This window comes from Hypanus sabinus, chromosome 21 (genome assembly GCF_030144855.1).
Source record: "Hypanus sabinus isolate sHypSab1 chromosome 21, sHypSab1.hap1, whole genome shotgun sequence".
NCBI classification, from domain to species: Eukaryota; Metazoa; Chordata; class Chondrichthyes; order Myliobatiformes; family Dasyatidae; genus Hypanus; species Hypanus sabinus.
The window spans coordinates 26,044,904-26,062,600 of NC_082726.1; the positions used below are offsets into that span (position 1 = coordinate 26,044,904).

At 40.1% G+C, this 17,697-nt stretch overlaps 1 protein-coding gene across 1 annotated transcript in view; it reads right to left on the bottom strand.

Annotated features, from left to right (window-relative positions):
* LOC132379252 (dual oxidase 2-like) overlaps nucleotides 1-17,697 on the bottom strand; it is a 134,090-nt gene that overhangs the window by 59,859 nt on the left and 56,534 nt on the right. Inside the window, exons 12-17 of the mRNA XM_059946955.1 lie at nucleotides 16,625-16,797; nucleotides 14,722-14,897; nucleotides 12,991-13,109; nucleotides 7,539-7,676; nucleotides 2,587-2,697; nucleotides 266-465 (exon numbers count right to left, since the gene is read on the bottom strand). Of these exons, the coding sequence (XP_059802938.1) occupies nucleotides 266-465; nucleotides 2,587-2,697; nucleotides 7,539-7,676; nucleotides 12,991-13,109; nucleotides 14,722-14,897; nucleotides 16,625-16,797 (917 nt within the window). The remainder of the gene's footprint in view (nucleotides 1-265; nucleotides 466-2,586; nucleotides 2,698-7,538; nucleotides 7,677-12,990; nucleotides 13,110-14,721; nucleotides 14,898-16,624; nucleotides 16,798-17,697) is intronic.

The window sequence follows — 17,697 nt, forward strand, 5'->3', positions numbered from 1 at the left end:
GTGTGTAAGGAGTTGGTACCTTTTCCCTGTGCTCACATGTGTTTCCTCCAGGTGCTCTTGGTTTCCTCCCACATTACAAAGATGTAAAGGTTAGCAGATTAATTGGTCATTCTAAATTATCCTGTGATTATGCTCGGGTTAAATAGGTGGGTTGCTGGGCTGTGTGGTTGATTTCACCAAAGGGACCTGTTCCACACTGTACGACTAAGCAGTTGAGTAAGTAGGTTGTTAAAAAAAGGAGGCACAAACACAAATTTTTACTTACCAGATCATATTCCTTGGGGACCTTCAGCAACAAAGCCTTTTGTTCATTATTGGTGGATTGAATAATATCGAAGTGGTCCTGTCTAATCTTGATGTTTCGGATCACAGAACGTTTACTGTCCATGACCTTAATGCACTTGTTGGCGTCCAAGACAATGCTGACATACCGCGGTGTATCCTTGGGCCCTTGCCATTCTCTGGCTAAATGCAATGCAAGAACGTACACATCATAACAAACATAACATAATCATAACATCATGATAGTAGAACATGCTTTTAATATTTCAAATCATCTAGCGGTACCTAAACAATCAAATATGGAACCACAGAATATATGCAAATTGTTCCCAGTCCATGTCCGGAGCATTTGATAGCTCTGGTCCTGTACTCACTGGAATTTAGAAGAACGAGGGGATCTCATTGAAACCTATTAGTAATTGAAAAGCCTGGATAGACTGGACATGCAAACGATGTTCCCTATAGTGGGGGGAGTCCAGAACCAGAGGGCACAGCCTCAGAATAGAAGGGCATCTATTTAGTACAGAGGGGAAGAGTAATTTCTTTAGCCAGAGGATGCTGAATTTTCGTAATTCACTGCCAATGGCAGCCATGGACGCTAAGTCATTGGGTATATTTAAAGCTGAGGCTGATAAGTTTTTGATTGTTAAGGGCGTCAAAGGTTATGGGGAGAAGACAGGAGAATGGGGTTGAGAGCGATAGTAAATCAACCATGACAAAATGGTGGGGTGGACTAGATAGGCTGGATGTCTCATGGTCTTATGTCATAAGGTGGAACAAATAGAGGCAAATCAGATAGGGATGATTAAACACTAGTGAATAAATCTGACACATTTTCACTAAGGCAGAAATATTTGAAAAACTTTGTTCTGGTTCTGTACTCTTCACAGCCCTACTTGCCTTGTTTATTGCATACCCAGATTCAGGAAGAGGGCCATCATCTTAAACAAGGAGTGTGATTAGAAGGGGGCAAGTCGCTGTCCATTCACTTCTAGGGCCATGTTAATAACTCTTCAAGTCCGGACTCAAATATACCCTAGCAGTACACAAAATTGTAGAGGATCTACTCAGTGCCCTAAGAACACAGCAGAATGACATCACCATTGAAATACTGACGTATGTTTGTTACTACCTCATCAGGTAAAAGACCTACCACATCTACAAAAGAGCACATTTTGCTTCAGATTTGAAAAGGGAATCAATCAATTTAAAATTACATTAACATTTTGATGACAAAATACCAAATTTTTGTCTCTGCTTTTTATTTCTAATACCCTCACTTTTATTAACCAGTGATTGGGAGCTGGTAATAGTCAAATAATGAAAAGTTGGAGATAGAGAGTTCATTAAAACGATGTCATGACAACAAACTTTACCTCAATGGCAGCAAAATAAAAGAGCTGGTGATTGACTTCAAGAAGAGGGGGGCAATACACATACTGCTATCTTCATCAACAATGTTGAAGTTGAGAGCTTCAAATTTCAAGGACTGAACTTCACCAAAGGTCTGTCCTGGTCCAACCATGTAAACATCAGGCCAAGAAAGCTCACTAACGTCTGTACTTCTGCAGAAGGCTGAAGAAAATTCCCGTCGACCCCATCAATACACCATTAAAAGCATCTTATCTGGATGTACTATAATAGCTTGTTATGGCAACTGCAATGCTGCTGACTGCAAGAAACTGCAGAGAGTTGTGCACATGGCTCAGCACATCACAGGAATCAGCCTCCCCTCAAAGGTCTACGTCAACAATTCTTGCTGTCTCAGTAAAGCAACCGGCATAATCAAAGACCCCATATGCCCCGGACATTCTTCCTCCCGACCTCTCCTGTTGGGCAGATGATATAAAAGCCAGCAGGGTCAAGGTCAACTTTTACCACATTGTTATGATTACTGAAAGGTTTCCTACTAAAAGATGGTTGCTTGACCTCACAGTCTACCTCATTATGATCTGGCATTACCTGCACTGCACTTTCTCTGTAATGTTTATACCTTATTCTGCATTGTTATTGTTTTACCTTGTTCTTCCTTAATGCACTATGTAATCAATTGATCTGAATGAACAGCTTTTCACCATACTTCAGTATATGTGACAAAAATAAACCAAATCTAATTTAAAAGCCACAAAACCAAAATTTTCAACTGGGTTATAATATTATTGGGGGCACCTCTATTGAATGGAGTGAAATAATGTATTAATAATTAATTAAATACTATTACCTCCAAACTGCACAATAGTCAGTGAGAGCCAGTTGCAACTGTCATACAGAAAACATTTTATTTCATAACATTAAAATTAATACCTTGGAACTTATCTCCTGAAGAGGGCTGTTTCCTTGTAGAACGTTTCTTCTGTAATTTTTTCTTTTCTTTATTTCGATCAAGAGATATAGCGAAAGCTAAAAGCAGGGCCACTGTAAATATACATAAAAAGAAGCCATTACTTATCAAAACATGAACAAAGTTAAATTGTAAAGCTCTTCTCAACTTTGAAGTGGTTTGATCCACATAATATGTCTGTCTGACCTGTCTTGATGACACAATAACGTCCGAGTCAGTCAGGAGAAATGCTTTATATTTGAATGGATCTATCAATAAACGACAGCAATGTACCAGGACTTCTTGGAGCCACTGAGATAATATATTGCTTACACATAATGGTGCAACACTCAACCCCCCTACTAAAAACTGTAACATCGTGCAGCTAGAATGTGTGAATCTATAATGTTGGATTAATTCATTCAACAACAAATCTTTGAAATCAGAATCCATTTGAGAATCAGGTTTATTGTCACTAACACAAGTCATGAAATTTGTTGTTTTGTGGCAGCAGTACAGTGCAGGCATAAAAAATACTGAAAGTTACAATAAAAAATAAATTAGAGCAAAAGTGGAGTAGTGCTGATGAGTTCATGAACCATTCATAAAAATGATAACGGGGGAAGAAACTGATCCTAAAACACTGGGTGTGGCTTCAGCTTCCTATACCTCTCCCCTGATGGCAGTAATAAGAAGAGGGCATGTCCTGGATGGTGAGGGTCCTTTATGATGTTTGCTGCCTTCTTACGGCACTGTTTTTGAATATGTTCTTGATGGTAGGGAGGGAGTGCCCATGATGGACCTGGCTGACTCTTCAATGCTCTGAATCCTGTTACAATAAAGTTTTGAATTCAAAATCAGTATCAGAATCAGGTTTATTGTCACCGGCACAAGTCATGAAATTGCTGTACATTGGTGCCTCTGAACTAAAAGATGATGAAACCAGTCAGAATGCTCTCGACAGTACATCTGTAGAAATGTGCTAGAGACTTTGGTGACATACAGAACCTCCTCAGATGCCTAATCAAGTAGAACCATTGGCATGCCTTCTTCCGTATTATATTAATATATTGGACCCAAGAGAATTTCTCTGTGATGTTGATACACAGGAACTTGAAACTGCTCACACTTTCCACTGATGCCCTTTCAATAAAAGCTGTTGAGTGTCCTCCTGACTTCCCCTTCTCAAAAGCTACAATCAGTTCTTCACCTCTGGAGTTAGGATTCAGAATTCTGTCAGTTTTATGTCATATTGAAATTCTTCCATGATCTGTTGTTTCTCCATACTGCCTGCTTCTATTAGTCCAGAACCTCCATTCCACCAGATCAAGTATGTGCAAGGCTGATGGAAATGTGATTCTGAATTACATTTTCCAAAGTTACAGTAAGATCCCTGAATCTTTTTCTTTCAGAATCAGGTTTAATGTCATTGGCATATGTTACGAAATTTAGTGTTTTGCATCAGCATTGCATTGTTGCAAATACAGTAGTAGAACAATAAATTACAAATAGAAGTATATATAAAATAAATTAAATACGTAGTACAAAAAAAGAGGGAAATAAAGAAAAAAAACTACTGAGGAAGCATTCATGCAGAAATCTGATGGCAGAGGGGAAGTCGCTGTTCCTGAAATATTGAGTGTGTGTCTTCAGGCTCCTGTACGTTCTCTTAATGGTAGCAATAAGAAAACAGCATGTCCTTAGTGATGGGGGTCCTTAATGATGGCTGCTAATTTGAGGCATCACATTTTGAAGATAGACAATAGACAGTAGGTGCAGGAGTAGGCCATTCAGCCCTTTTGCCAGCACCGCCATTCACTGTGATCATGGCTGATCATACACAATCAGTACCCCGTTCCTGCCCTCTCCCCATATCCCTTGACCCCGCTATCTATAAGAGCTCTATCTAACTCTCTCTTGAATGCATCCAGAGACTTGGCCTCCACTGCCTTCTGGGGCAGAGCATTCCACATATCCACCACTCTCTGGGTGAAAAAGTTTTTCCGCATCTCTGTTCTAAATGGCCTACCCCTTATTCTTAAACTGTGGCCTCTAGTTCTGGACTCACCCATCAGCGGGAATATGCTTCCTGCCTCCAGTGTGTCCAATCCCTTAATAATCTTACATGTTTCAATCAGATCCCCTCTCATCCTTCTAAATTCCAGTATATACAAGCCCAGTCACTCCAATCTTTCAATATATGACAGTCCCACCATTCCGGGAATTAACCTTGTGAACCTACGCTGCACTCCCTCAATAGCAAGAATGTCCTTCCTCAAATTTGGAGACCAAAACTGCACACAATACTCCAGGTGGGGTCTCACCAGGGCCCTGTACAGCTGCAGAAGGACCTCTTTACTCCTATACTCAATTCTTCTTGTTATAAAAGCCAGCATGCCATTAGCTTTCTTCTCTGCCCTTGATGTTGGGGAGGCTAGTGTCCATAATGAAATTGGCTGAGCTTGTAACTTTCTGTGGCTTTTTCTGATCCTGTACAGTGGTGCCTCACATTGGGAGTAGATGTACAGTCAGATAATTGGACTTTCCAAAGTGTGTGAATGGGAAGGCATGGTAAGCATTCTTGATAGTGGTTTAACAGTGGTCAAGTGTGTTGGCTCCTATGATGGTGGTAGTTGTTCAAAGACTTCTTCAAACTGGCCGGGTTGAAATCCCCCACAATGATGCAGAAGGCATCTGGCTGCATATTTCATGCCTAATGATTACAGAGCTCAACTCCTCCAGTGCTAGCCTGATGCTGGCCTGAGGTGGAATGTACAGAGCTACCAGGATGATGGCAGAAAACTCCCTCAGCAGATAAAAATAATGACATTTGACTGCTAGATGCTGCAGGTCAGGTGAGCAGGACTGAGACAAAATGCCATTTAAAATGAACCTGATGTGAGAGATGTGACATGTGGGGTTAGAGAACTATTGTTGAAATTTTGGATTAGGGGCTGGTTCTCTATCAATCAGCATGGACACAAGATAAATGGTCATTGTTTAGAAAATAGAAGTCTATCCCATTAGTAACAAAATCCAGAACTACAAGATGCTGCAGAGAATCAGAATCAGATTTAATATCACTGGCACAAGTCATGAAATCTGTCAATTTAGCAACAGCAGTACAATGCAATACATGATAAATATAGGAAAAATAGATAAATATATGAATTACAGTAAGTATATATATGTATATTAAATACCTAGAGTAAATTAAAAAATAGTAGTGCAAAACATAAATAATAGAAAAAAAAAGTGAGGTAGTGTTCATGGGTTCAATGTCCATTTAGAAATTTGATGGCAGATGGGAAAAAGCTGTTCCTGAATCACTGAGTGTGTGCCTTCAGGCTTTTGTACCTCCTTCCTCATGGTAACAATGAGAAGAGGAAAGATCCTGGGTGATGGAGGCACTGGTCCTTGAAGATGTCTTGGATACTATGGAGGCTAATACCCATGATGGAGCAGATTAATTTTACAACTTTCTGTAGCTTCTTTCAATCCTATGCAGTATCCATTCCCCCAACCTTCCCCACCAATACCAGGTACCAATCAGAATGCTCTCTACGGTACAACTGTAGAAGTTTTCAAGTGCTTTAGATAACACACTAAATTCCTCAAACTCCTAATGAAATAGTCACTGACTTGCTTTTTATATGTCTGTATCAATATGGTGGGACCAGGTTAGATCCTCAGAGATATTGACACTTGAGAACTTGAAATTGCTCACTTTCTCCTCTTCTGATCCCTCTGTGAGGATTAGTTTGTGTTCCCTCATCTTACTCTTTCTGAAGTCTACAATCAGCTCTTCGGTCCTACTGACGTTGAGTGCAAGGTTGTTGCTGCACCATTCAACTAGCTGTTGGCAAAGATCTGTTGTGCAGTTTAATTGATCTGGTAGTGCAGAATCAATGTGACCTTGACCCCACAGAGATACAAGATCATGCATGAGATGGTAGCTAAAGCTCCTCTGGCACATCTTTGTGTTCTGATGAAGGAGCTCAGACATGAAACATGATAAACACCTTGGAAAGCTCAAGCGTATGAATCCACTGCTCAGGGTAGGATGTGATGTCTCTCAAGACCTTCTCTCATGTTGGTCAGTCCTGGAAGAAGTACATGATTTGCACAACCCAAGGGATGTATGTGTCCAAGCAGTTCCTGGAATCTGTTCGCATTTGGAATCTCTGCTTCCTGCCATGAGATTCCCATTCAAGGTGATTCAGCATCTTGCCATCCATGCTAAAGATGTCCAGTCTGTTCTCCCAATCAATGAAATTTCCTTTTAAATGATCCAAAAACCAACAATGCACTTCTCATTCTACTGAGACTGTTTCAGGATGGCCACAGGTTGGAGCTCTATTGCTAGGGACAGAAATAGGCTTCACCTATGGTTTAGGTGTGCATGTTATAGCAAGTAAAGAACAGACAGGTGAGGGTGGAGAACATACAGAAGAACCCAGCCCAATCTCACAACCAGCACAATTTCACATGAGATTGATCATTAGCTTAATTCACTCTAGTTAAATCCAAGTTGGTTTGCTCAATATTAATCAGCACATAAAACTTGCAGGTATCGCTCATTCCTGTTGTATCTGAGTAGACTCTGTTTAAAAGTGATAGTCTATTTCTTTTAATTTTAAACACTAAACTGAAAAGATGGTGACGCCAGAGACTGCAGGTGCTGAAATCTGGAGAAACAAACAATCTGCTGGAGGAACTCAGCGAGCTGAGCAGCATCTGTGGGAGGGAACGAATTATCCTTGTTTCAGGCTGAAACCCAACATCAGGATTCCAGCAACTTAAAATAAGGCAGCTCAAGTAACTGTTAAGAAATGGTGGTTTGTTATTGTTTATAACATTTAATTGAGTATACTATGTACAATGACAATACATGGCAATTCATTTTTGCTTCTTTTTAAAAAATAAATGAACAGACCTAGTGGGAAACAGCAAAGAGCCACAATGAGTATTCCAAAACCTGCTCCACTGCCTTGGAAGTAATGCAGGGTGCTGACTTTAACACACGGTTCCATATCACTGGCATTAATCTGCTTTGGTTGAATACATGGGTCACCTGTCAACAGACAGTAAAAACTGAATTAGCACGGAAATATTGGCAAAGCATTTTTATGCTCTTTGGAAATGCATTCTTTTAATTCATGCTAACATGCAAAATGTAATTACACAACGCTGTCTTCAAACGTCAAAGTAAAATAGTATAGTGTAAAAGTGGCGAACCTATGGCACAGGTGCCCAAAATGGCTTGTGGAAAAATTTTGTTGGTCTATGTCATCCTCAACTCTTTATACCTTACCCATAATAAAAAGGTACATGATGATGATCATTGCTGCCAAATGAATCGACAGACGACTTTTGCAACCTGAAAGCAGTGAGATATTTTTGAAACCTGAAAGCAGTGAGATATTTTCACAAGAAACAAAGGCTTGACTCCAGCTAAATGGTGGTGAGAACATGTGATGTTGGATAATATGCTTTGAGATCCTTGCATTAGTGTTTGGATAGTAAATGACTGAGTCAGTTCGCATTTGACTTCATTCTGTTTGTATATTTTCTTTCATATGGGAGTGAAGGCTGTGATTATAATAGTAAATATTGTATGTTGTTTAATTGCCCCATGAACATTTATTTTTCAATTGCCTTTTTAAAATAGATTTTCTACTTGTATACAGGTTTATTACTTTTATTAATAGTAAAACAAAGATTAAAAGTGAAATAAGCAAGAGGACTCATCCTTCACCTTCATCTATAGGAAAGTTTTTACAAGATTATTGCCAATTTGGGCACAAACTCTCGAAAAGGTTCACCAGCCCTGAATAGTGCAATCAATTCACAATTTCCCAGTAATTCAACCAGGAGCTCATTCAATTCTTGCTTTTTCTCTTTCAAGGATTTTTCCAATTAGTAACATTTCTGCCTTTGATTACGTGTGTCCTGAGCTCCAGAATTTCCTGACCAAATCTTTTGTGCTCCTTGAGATGGTTAGCAGAGTTGCTATCTAACACCGCCTGTGAATCAGGTTTGAACCCAAACTCAGGTGGTTTTGTGTGGAATTTGCACATCATGTCTGTTTTCTCTGGGTGCTCCAGTTCCCTCCCACATCCCAAAGACAAGCGGATTGGTAGAATTGGAATCAGAATCACTGCCATATGATGTGAACATTGTTGTTAGGCAGCAAAGGTGTAAAATTCTAGCAGAGGAAAGTCCACAGTGATCAGATCTCTGGCTCTGAGTCTGACTCTGTGACTTGCAAGGAAAGTAGGGAGAAGAAGTGAACTGTGGACATCAGGGATTCATTAGTTAGGGAAACAGAAAGGGGGTTCTGTGGACGAGAATAAGACATTGGCAACCATAATGTTGGCATTTATTTCAAGGGGAGGTAATGGTGAGTGTTTATAAGACACTAATTAGACCGCACTTGGAGTATTGTCATTGTATTGGGCCCCATAACTCAGAAAGATGTGCTGTCATTGGAGAAAGTCCAGAGGAGGTTCACAAGGATAATTCTGGGAATGAAGGGGTTAACATATGAGGAGTGTTTGGCAGCTTTGGGCCTGTACTCACTAAAATTTAGAAGGATGCATGGGGATCTCATTGAAACCTACCAAATGTTGAAAGAACTAGATAAGGTGGATGCGAAAAGGATGTTTCCTGTGGTGGGAGTATCAAGAACCAAAGGGTACAGCCTCAAAATTGAGGGGTGACCTTTTAGAACAAAGGTAAGAAGGATTGTTTATTTTTAACCACAGAGTGGTGAATCTGTAAAATTCTCTGCCATAGATAACGATAGAGGCCATGTCCATGGGTATATTTAAAGTGGAAGTTGATAGTTTCCTGATTGGTCAAGGCATCAAAGGATATGGCAAGAAGGCAGGTGTATGAAAATGAGTGGGATTGGGATCAACCATGATGGAATGGTAGAGCATACTTGATGGGTTGAATGGCCTAACTCTGCTCCTATGTATTATGGTCTTGTGGACTGGCAGCTCAATATTCTGGATTTATTATTTTAGGTGCAACAGAGCATGAGTGATTAAAGGAGGAGGAGTGGCAATACTAGTCAGGGAAAATGTTACGGCTGTTCTCAGTCAGGACAGACTGGAGGACTTATCTAGTGAGGCATTATGGGTGAAACTGAGAAATAAGAAATGTATGAGCATGCTAATGGTGCTATATTGCAGACCACCCAATAGTCCAAGGGATTCGAACACAACGCTGGAAGAACTCAGCAGGTCAGGCAGCATCCGTGAGAAAAGAGTAGCCAATGTTTCGGGCTCAGACCCTTCAGCAGGAATGGGGGGGAAGAGAGGACCAAAGCCCAGTAATAGAGATAGGGGAAGGGGTAGGGCCTAGAGGCGCCAGGTAGAAAACCAATCAGAGGAAAGATAAAGGGCAGAGGGGGAGGGGATAAGCATGAAAGAACTGTGGAGATAAAGAAGCAGAAAGTTGAAAGGGGAGAGAGACAGAGGGGGACCTGGGATAGGGGAAGGGGGGAGGGGGGGAAATTACCATAAATTGGAAAATTCAATGTTCATACCACCAGGCTGGAGGCTACCCAGATGGTAGATTAGGTGTTGCTCCTCCAACATGAGTTTGGCCTCATCATGGCAGTAGAGGAGGCCATGTATGGACATCAGGCTTTGGTTAAGAAATAAAAGAAGTGCATTGTAAGTATTGGCAGGTAGGAACAAATAAGGTGCTTATAGAGTACAAGAAATGTATGAGAACACTTAAGAAAGGAATCAGGAGTGTTAAAAAATGTATAAGGTTACCTTAGCAGACAAAGTGAAGGAGAATCCCAAGGGATTCGACAGATTATATTCAGATCAAATGGATTGCAAGCGACAAAATTGGTCCCCTAGGAGATCGGAATGGTAATTGATGAGTGGAGGCAAAAGAGATGGGGCAGATTTTAAACTCTTTTTGCATCTGTATTTACTCAGGAAACAGACACATAGTCTATAGAATGAAGGCAAAACAGCACTGTCAACTTCATGAACCCGAGATTACAGAGGAGGAGATGTCCAATGCAAATTAAAGTGGTTAAATCATGTGGTGCATGCAAGCTCGATTCAAAGTTTAAGAGAAGATTGGATAAGTACGTGGATGGTAGGGGTATGGAGGACTATGGACCCAGTGCAGGTCGATGAGAGTAGGCTGTTGAAATGGTTCGGCATGGACTAGGTGGGCCAAATGGTCTATTTCTGTGAGGTAATTTTCAATTATTTTATGAGTTTATACAAAAAACACTATAAATTACAAAAATAGATAATAGTGCAAAAAAAGGAATAATGAGGCAGTGTTCATAGACCATTCAGAAATCTGATGGAAACAGGGACGAAGCTGCTCTTACATCTTTGAGAATAGGACTTCAGGCAGCTGTTTCTCATCTCTGATGGCAGTAAGAAGAAGAGGGAATGTCCTAGATGGTGAGGGACCTTAATGATGAAATTGCCTTCTGAGGCACAACTTCTGGAAGATATTCACAATGTTAGGAGGGTTGTGCCCGTGATGAAGCTGGATGGTCTCTACAACCCGCTAATTCCTCCTTATGGTCAATTGGAGGCTCCATACCAGGTTGTGATTAACCAGTCAGAATACTATCCACTGTACAGCTACAGACATTTGAAAGTGTCTTTGGTGACAAACCAAATCTTTTCAAACTCTTAAAAAGTAGAGCCACAGGCATGCCTTCTTTTTGATTGCATAAGCCAATTGGTGATGGCAAATGGCAGCTGGAATGCAGTTGAACCGGTGCCAATATAGAGACAATAGTTTACAGAGAAAATTAGTACTGAGATGGGATTGGTCTATGAGTCATCATATATAAAAGAATACCTTCTAAATGATAAAGAAAAATCACTTTCTTTTCCCTAAGGTTCTGCCTCAGATATTCATACCAAGATAATATTCAAAGGATTCTAGAAATCCAAAAATAAAAGCAGTTCTTACAACATTTGTAGAGAGATAAACAGAGTTAGTATTTCAAATGTCACCAGTCTGTGTTGACCTGTCTTTTCCACCAAATTTTTGGCACTGTTCCAAAAATTCCCCACTTACTGTAAGTTTAATATCAAATTTTGTTTCAATGTTCTTTTCAAGCAGAAAGCAGTTTTAAATTGTTCAGTCATACAAACAGTGACCGCTCCTCCTTTGCCCCCTTTGTCTCTTCTCACTCCTCCTGATCCAACTGGCCCTCATTGCCCTGTCTCTTTCCCATTCTCCACCTGCCCATCACCCACACACCTTCCACTGGTTACTATCCCCACACCCCCTATATTCCAGGGTCCACCTGCCTCTGCTATTAGATACCACTATATTCAACCCTTTCTCACTTCCCAGCTTCTGACACTATTCCCACTCTCACTCCTCCACCAGCTGCCTATCACCTCCTCACCTGGATCCACCTATTGCCTGCTACACCCCTTCCCCCCACCTCATTTTACTAGCTATCTCCTCTCTATCTTTTAGTCCAGATGAAAGGTCATGACCTGAGATACATACTGTCCATTTTCCTCCACAAATGCTGCCTGAGTTCCTTCATCACTTAGTGTATCACTTCAAATTGTTAAAATGGTCCGTTCCTGCTGCGTACTGTGTCCAATGAACAGTTGGTCCTTAATAAGCAGGTCCAATTGCCAGTCTGTTTAGAGTTAGCTGACCTCAAACTATGAAGCACAAAGGGCAGGAATATCCCAAAATCAGTCAGCACAAAGGACTAGATTCATCATCCAGGAACCTTGGCAGTACTGAGGCTAATTAGTACCTTTGCAGATGAGAACAAGCCACAGTTACAAACCTCAGACTGATGAATGGGTCAGAGATAAAACTCTCAGCGAACAGAGGGTGCTGTACTATTGGCAACCAGCCTGTTACTAATATTCCTTACTACATTTTATGTGAGGATTCTCCAGAACTGCTCCAGAGGAGAAACAATTAGGCAGTTGATCGGCATTTTAATCAAAGTGGCAACAGCTAAGAAACATCTTAACAAGGATACAGAGAAGTTTCTAAAAGTAATTGAAGAATTTAGGCTGTTGACTGTGATGCACCTGAAGTGCTTAGAGCGAACAGTATGCCTGAGTCTCTGTACTTGTTTTTGTTTCATAAAAAGGCAAGGTAGTATATTTGAACAAAGCAAAAACAAATTTAACCATTTAAAGAAGGGATTCACAACCTAGGATCCATGGACCCTTGCTTAAAGGTATTGGCCCATGGCATTAAAAAGATTGGGAACTCTTTATTCAAGGTGATGCTCAGAGCAAGAGTTTTGCTTTTAATTCTACTTAGGATCCTTTGTACTCCATTGCAATGCACAATTCAGTTTAGGTTTGTAAATATCTTGCGAATCATGACACCATGGTGCTTACCTTCCCTCAAGTAGAATACGTTATTCTGAATATCCTCACGCTCTGCAATTGTTGTTGCCACCAAGACATCTCTAAATGTCATGTTCCAAATGGTATCAAGCTCCGTTTCTGTAAAAATGCTGAAAGAAAGAGAATGCTGATTCTTATTTATAGCATTCCTTTCCACAGAATTTTTAATTCACACTGATACATAACCTTTTATATTTTCACACACTATTATCAATCCCAAAAGATCAGTCAGCACTTGCTAGTATGGTTTACTTGTAAGAAAAATGTCAAAACGTTCAGTTTAAGTTAATCAGATTGGTTATGTTAACCAGTAGAACTGCACAAATGAGAAATTTAAGCTTTTTTCACCCCTCCCAGCTCCATCCTCAATACCATTCTCATATCATGTTCTTCGATGTCTGATTATAATCAGCACATTTCAGATAGGACGTGGAAGTCCTAGAGTGGGTGCAAGAAAGATTTAATAGAATGGTCCTTGGAAGAAAATAATTCTGTTCTAAGGTTAGAATAGCTAAAGAAGCGATAATTGTTTTCCTCGGAGAAAGGAAGAGAATTTGGAAAAAGTGTACAAGAAGAGTGGTTCGAAGAGTAGGGAACTGAAATTTAACATTTTAAGGAAAATACACAGAGTGGGTGTAAGGAAAATCTTTTTTTACACAGAGAGAAATTATGATCTGAATTCATTTTGTGGAGAGGACCATTAGAGATGCTGCAAATGCTGGAAATCCTGAGCAACACACATACAAAATGCTGGAGAAACTCAGCAGGTCAGGCAGTAAACAGTTGACGTTTCAGGCTGAGGCCTGATGCTGATGAAGGATCTGGACCCAAAATGTTGACTGTTTATTTGCCTCCATAGATGCTGACTGACTTGCTAAGCTCCATCAGCATTTTGTGTGCGTTGTTATGAAGAAGATCAAGCAGTACCTTCAAAGGAGTATTAGAGTGAATCTGAGAGGGAATAACGCGCAGGCCTACAGGGAAAGTGCAACCAAGTGGGACCAATGTGATTGTTCTGCCAGGAGTCATCCTGGACTTCAGGGACCATATGTCTATCATCTGTGTCACAACAATATGATTGATGGGTATGAAAAACAATATTTTCATAATTTCTTCTGACTGGCACACACAAAAATGTTCTAGCAAGCTGCAGCCAAAGCTGGAGATACAAGAGTCTGCAAATGTCGGTATCTGAGGCGGCACAAAAAACACAGGAGAAGCTCATTCGGACAGGCAGCATCTGTGAGGAGGGAAATGGCCAGTTGACATTTTAGAGTAAGACCCTTCATCAGGACTAGAGGGAGGATCTCACGCCATAACATCAACTGCCAATTTTCATTCGTAGATGTTGCCTAAACCACAGAGTTCTTCCAACATCTTGTGTGTTGCAGCCGGATGTTGTTCCCTAATTCAATCTAGACTCCTATATTAAAGCAATATAGTCACAATGATAGAGTGAGAGAGGACTTCATAAAAAGATATAAAGAAAAATAATAAACTGAAGCTTCCCATAGGAAGTGATTGATTGTGTGTTATGTGTTCGCAATACACTTGATTTCCAATGTCATTGCCATTGCCAAATTTCCCACATCAGCACCCTAGGGTCAGCATTGACCAGAAATTCACTCAGATAAGCCACACTACAAATCATGCCTTTGTAAACCGTTTAATAATCCTTCTGCCAAGTGTGCAGCCAACAGACAGTGAAGGACCTTAACTCACCCATTCTTAGTGTTTTCAAACCAGAATCTGTCTGCATCCCGTAAGTTCTCAAACTGCTTTCTGATGATGGCAGTGAAGAGTCGTGAAGGCTTCTCACTGTTTTCCAGCATGCCTCCGACAAACATCTCCAGTTTGGATATGTCATTATTGTATAGTGCTGCTAATTGCTTAATGAGCTGGTTTACAGGAGAGATAAAACATCATTCACAATTAGATTATCCAGAATATTTGAAAAATTTAAAGCATAAGAAAACCAAAGAAAAACAAAAAAAACACTAAGCTAAAGAGCTTTCTTTCAATAGAAACACATCAATTACGTCCAACAGAAAGTGAATACAAGTCCCTTATCCAGAAGGCACTAGCTCAGAGGGTAAAGTTCTGAAGGTGTGCCTACCTGAATGATGTGCTTGAATTTTTGGACTGAGACTTGAACTCACAATCTTCTAACAGAGGCAAGAATGTTGATATCAAGGTAAAGCCCCAGTGGAACATTAGCACCCTTTCAATAGAGTCGTAATACAGAAAAGCACAAAACAGCCCCTTTGGCCCATCTAGTCCATGCTGAACTATTATTCTGCCTAGTCCCATCAACTTTGCACCTGGACCATACCCTCCACTTCCTGCCATCCATGTACTGATCCGACTTTTTCTTAAATGTTGTAAGTAAACCCGCATCCAATACTTCGACTGGTAGCTCATTCCACACTCTCACCACACTATAAGTGATGCAGTTCCCCTCTCATGTCCCCCTTAAATATTTCATCTTTAATCCTTCACACTTGATCTCTAGTTCTAGTCTCATTCAACCTCAGTGGAAATTTACAATATCAATACCCCTCATAATTTTGCATACCTCTATCAGATCCCCCCCCCCCCGCCATTCTCCTATGCTCCAGAGAATAAAGTCTTAAACTTTTCAACCTTTCCCTATAAATAAGATCTTCGTAAATTTTCTCTTTCTTCACTCTTCAATCTTTTCAATATTTTTCCTGTAGATAGCTGATTAGAACTGCAAACAATGGTTCAAATTAGACCTCACTAATGTCTTATACAATTTCAACATAGCTTCCCAACTCCTATACTCAATACTTTGAGTTATCAAGACCAATGTGCTAAAAGCTCTTTTTACATACCCATCTACAGTACAGGTAAAGGTTAAACTCTAGAGTCCCACTAAGGGAAATAAAACAGTTTAAAACAAATCAAAAAGCATTGGTTATTGGTAGCGAATTTTGATTTTATAAGTTATTTTATTCCAAAGCTAAACACGTTACATGTGTAAATTGATCCTTAAGCTTCATTTAAAGCACCTAATCTGACTAACCCTAGGAACCCATCATTGGTAAGAATGTGAACAAGTTGGAGATGGCGTGGATGGGTCTTTACCAGAATGCCAGCAAAGACATGAGTTAGGTGGAGACTATAGCAACGAAGATAGACCTTTGAAAGTGCCCAGTCTCACAACGGATTTAGATAAAGTAAACAAGTCGAAATTGTTTCCACTCAGAGTTGGGTCAGTGATTGTAAGAATCAAAGTATAAATTTCTACAGTTATCATTGGGGTTGATAATCTCCAATATGCTGTCTGAAAAAAAAGGGCAGGAAAGGATTAGGTAGTGACTTGCATGAAGTAACTGGATAAATAAAATGCAGAGCAACAGAGAAAGAACTCGTTCAAATAGCTGGTGCAGACACAGTGGCCAAAAAAAGCTTACCCCTCTGAGAGGAACAAAAGAATAATGAGTTTATAATTTTTCAAGAGGCAAAACTTGGTGAATAACTATTATGTTAAAAGACAAATAACACTGGCATATATATTTCTCTCTTGAGAATCATTTTTTTTAACTTAGAGTATTTTTTTCTTTGTTTCTTAAGATAGGAATAAGTAATTCTGATTTCTGACCTCTGGATTCTCCCTGGAGAGCTCAGCATTGATTTCTGTCCAATTTTTAACAGGCTCAAGATCAAGAGCCACTCGTACTTGGTTATAACTTGGGAGACCATTATCTCGTCCCCGCTGGATGTCAAGGGCTACTGCATCTGATCGTGTGAACCTCATAGGTCCATACATAAAGTCTGTAATAGGTATATGGCATAGTTAGGAAGACAATATATCAGTTAAGTAATACAACAATTACAGAACACCAAAAAATATTGTTCTCATACCAATGTTGTAGTATCAAAAATTAGGCATTAGGCTAGAAATCACCACAAGACCATAGAACACAGCAGAATTAGGCCATTTAGCCCATCAGGTCTGCACTGCCATTCCATCATGGCTGGTTTATTACCCTTCTCAAACTGATTTTTGTGTCTTCTCCCTGTAACCTTTGACACCCCCATCATGTCTGATTTATTATCCCTCTTAAACCCATGCTCCTGCTTTTGCCCTGTAACTGTTGACACCCTTACTAATCAAGAAGCTATCAACCACCACTTAGAATATACCCAATAATGTGGCCTCCACAGCTGCCCATGGGAACAAATTCCACAGATTCACCATCTTCTGGATAGAGAAATTCCTCCTCATCTCTGTTCTAAAAGGATGTCGTTGTATTCTGAGCCTGTGATTTCTGGCCATAAACTCTTCCCCTGTTGGAAACATCTTCTCTATGCCTACTCTATCTAGACCTTTCAATGTTCAATAGATTTCAATGAGATCCTCCCTCATTCTTCTAAACACCAGCGAGTACAAGCCCAAAGTTATCAAACACTCCTTATTTCTTAACCCTCTCATTCTGGGATTGTCTCCAATGCCTGCACATTTTTTCTTAGATGAGGGGACCAAAACTGCTCACGATACTCCAAGTGCAGTCTGATCAATGCTTTATAAAGCCTCAGCATTACATCCTTAATCACTTGGCATCAATGCTGCATGTTGAAGGAATGGTAGAAAGAATGGCCTCTCAGGGCTCATTGCTAAAATATTCTGCAGCATGAATGAACTAAGATTATCCTGTACTGTAACGTGTATCC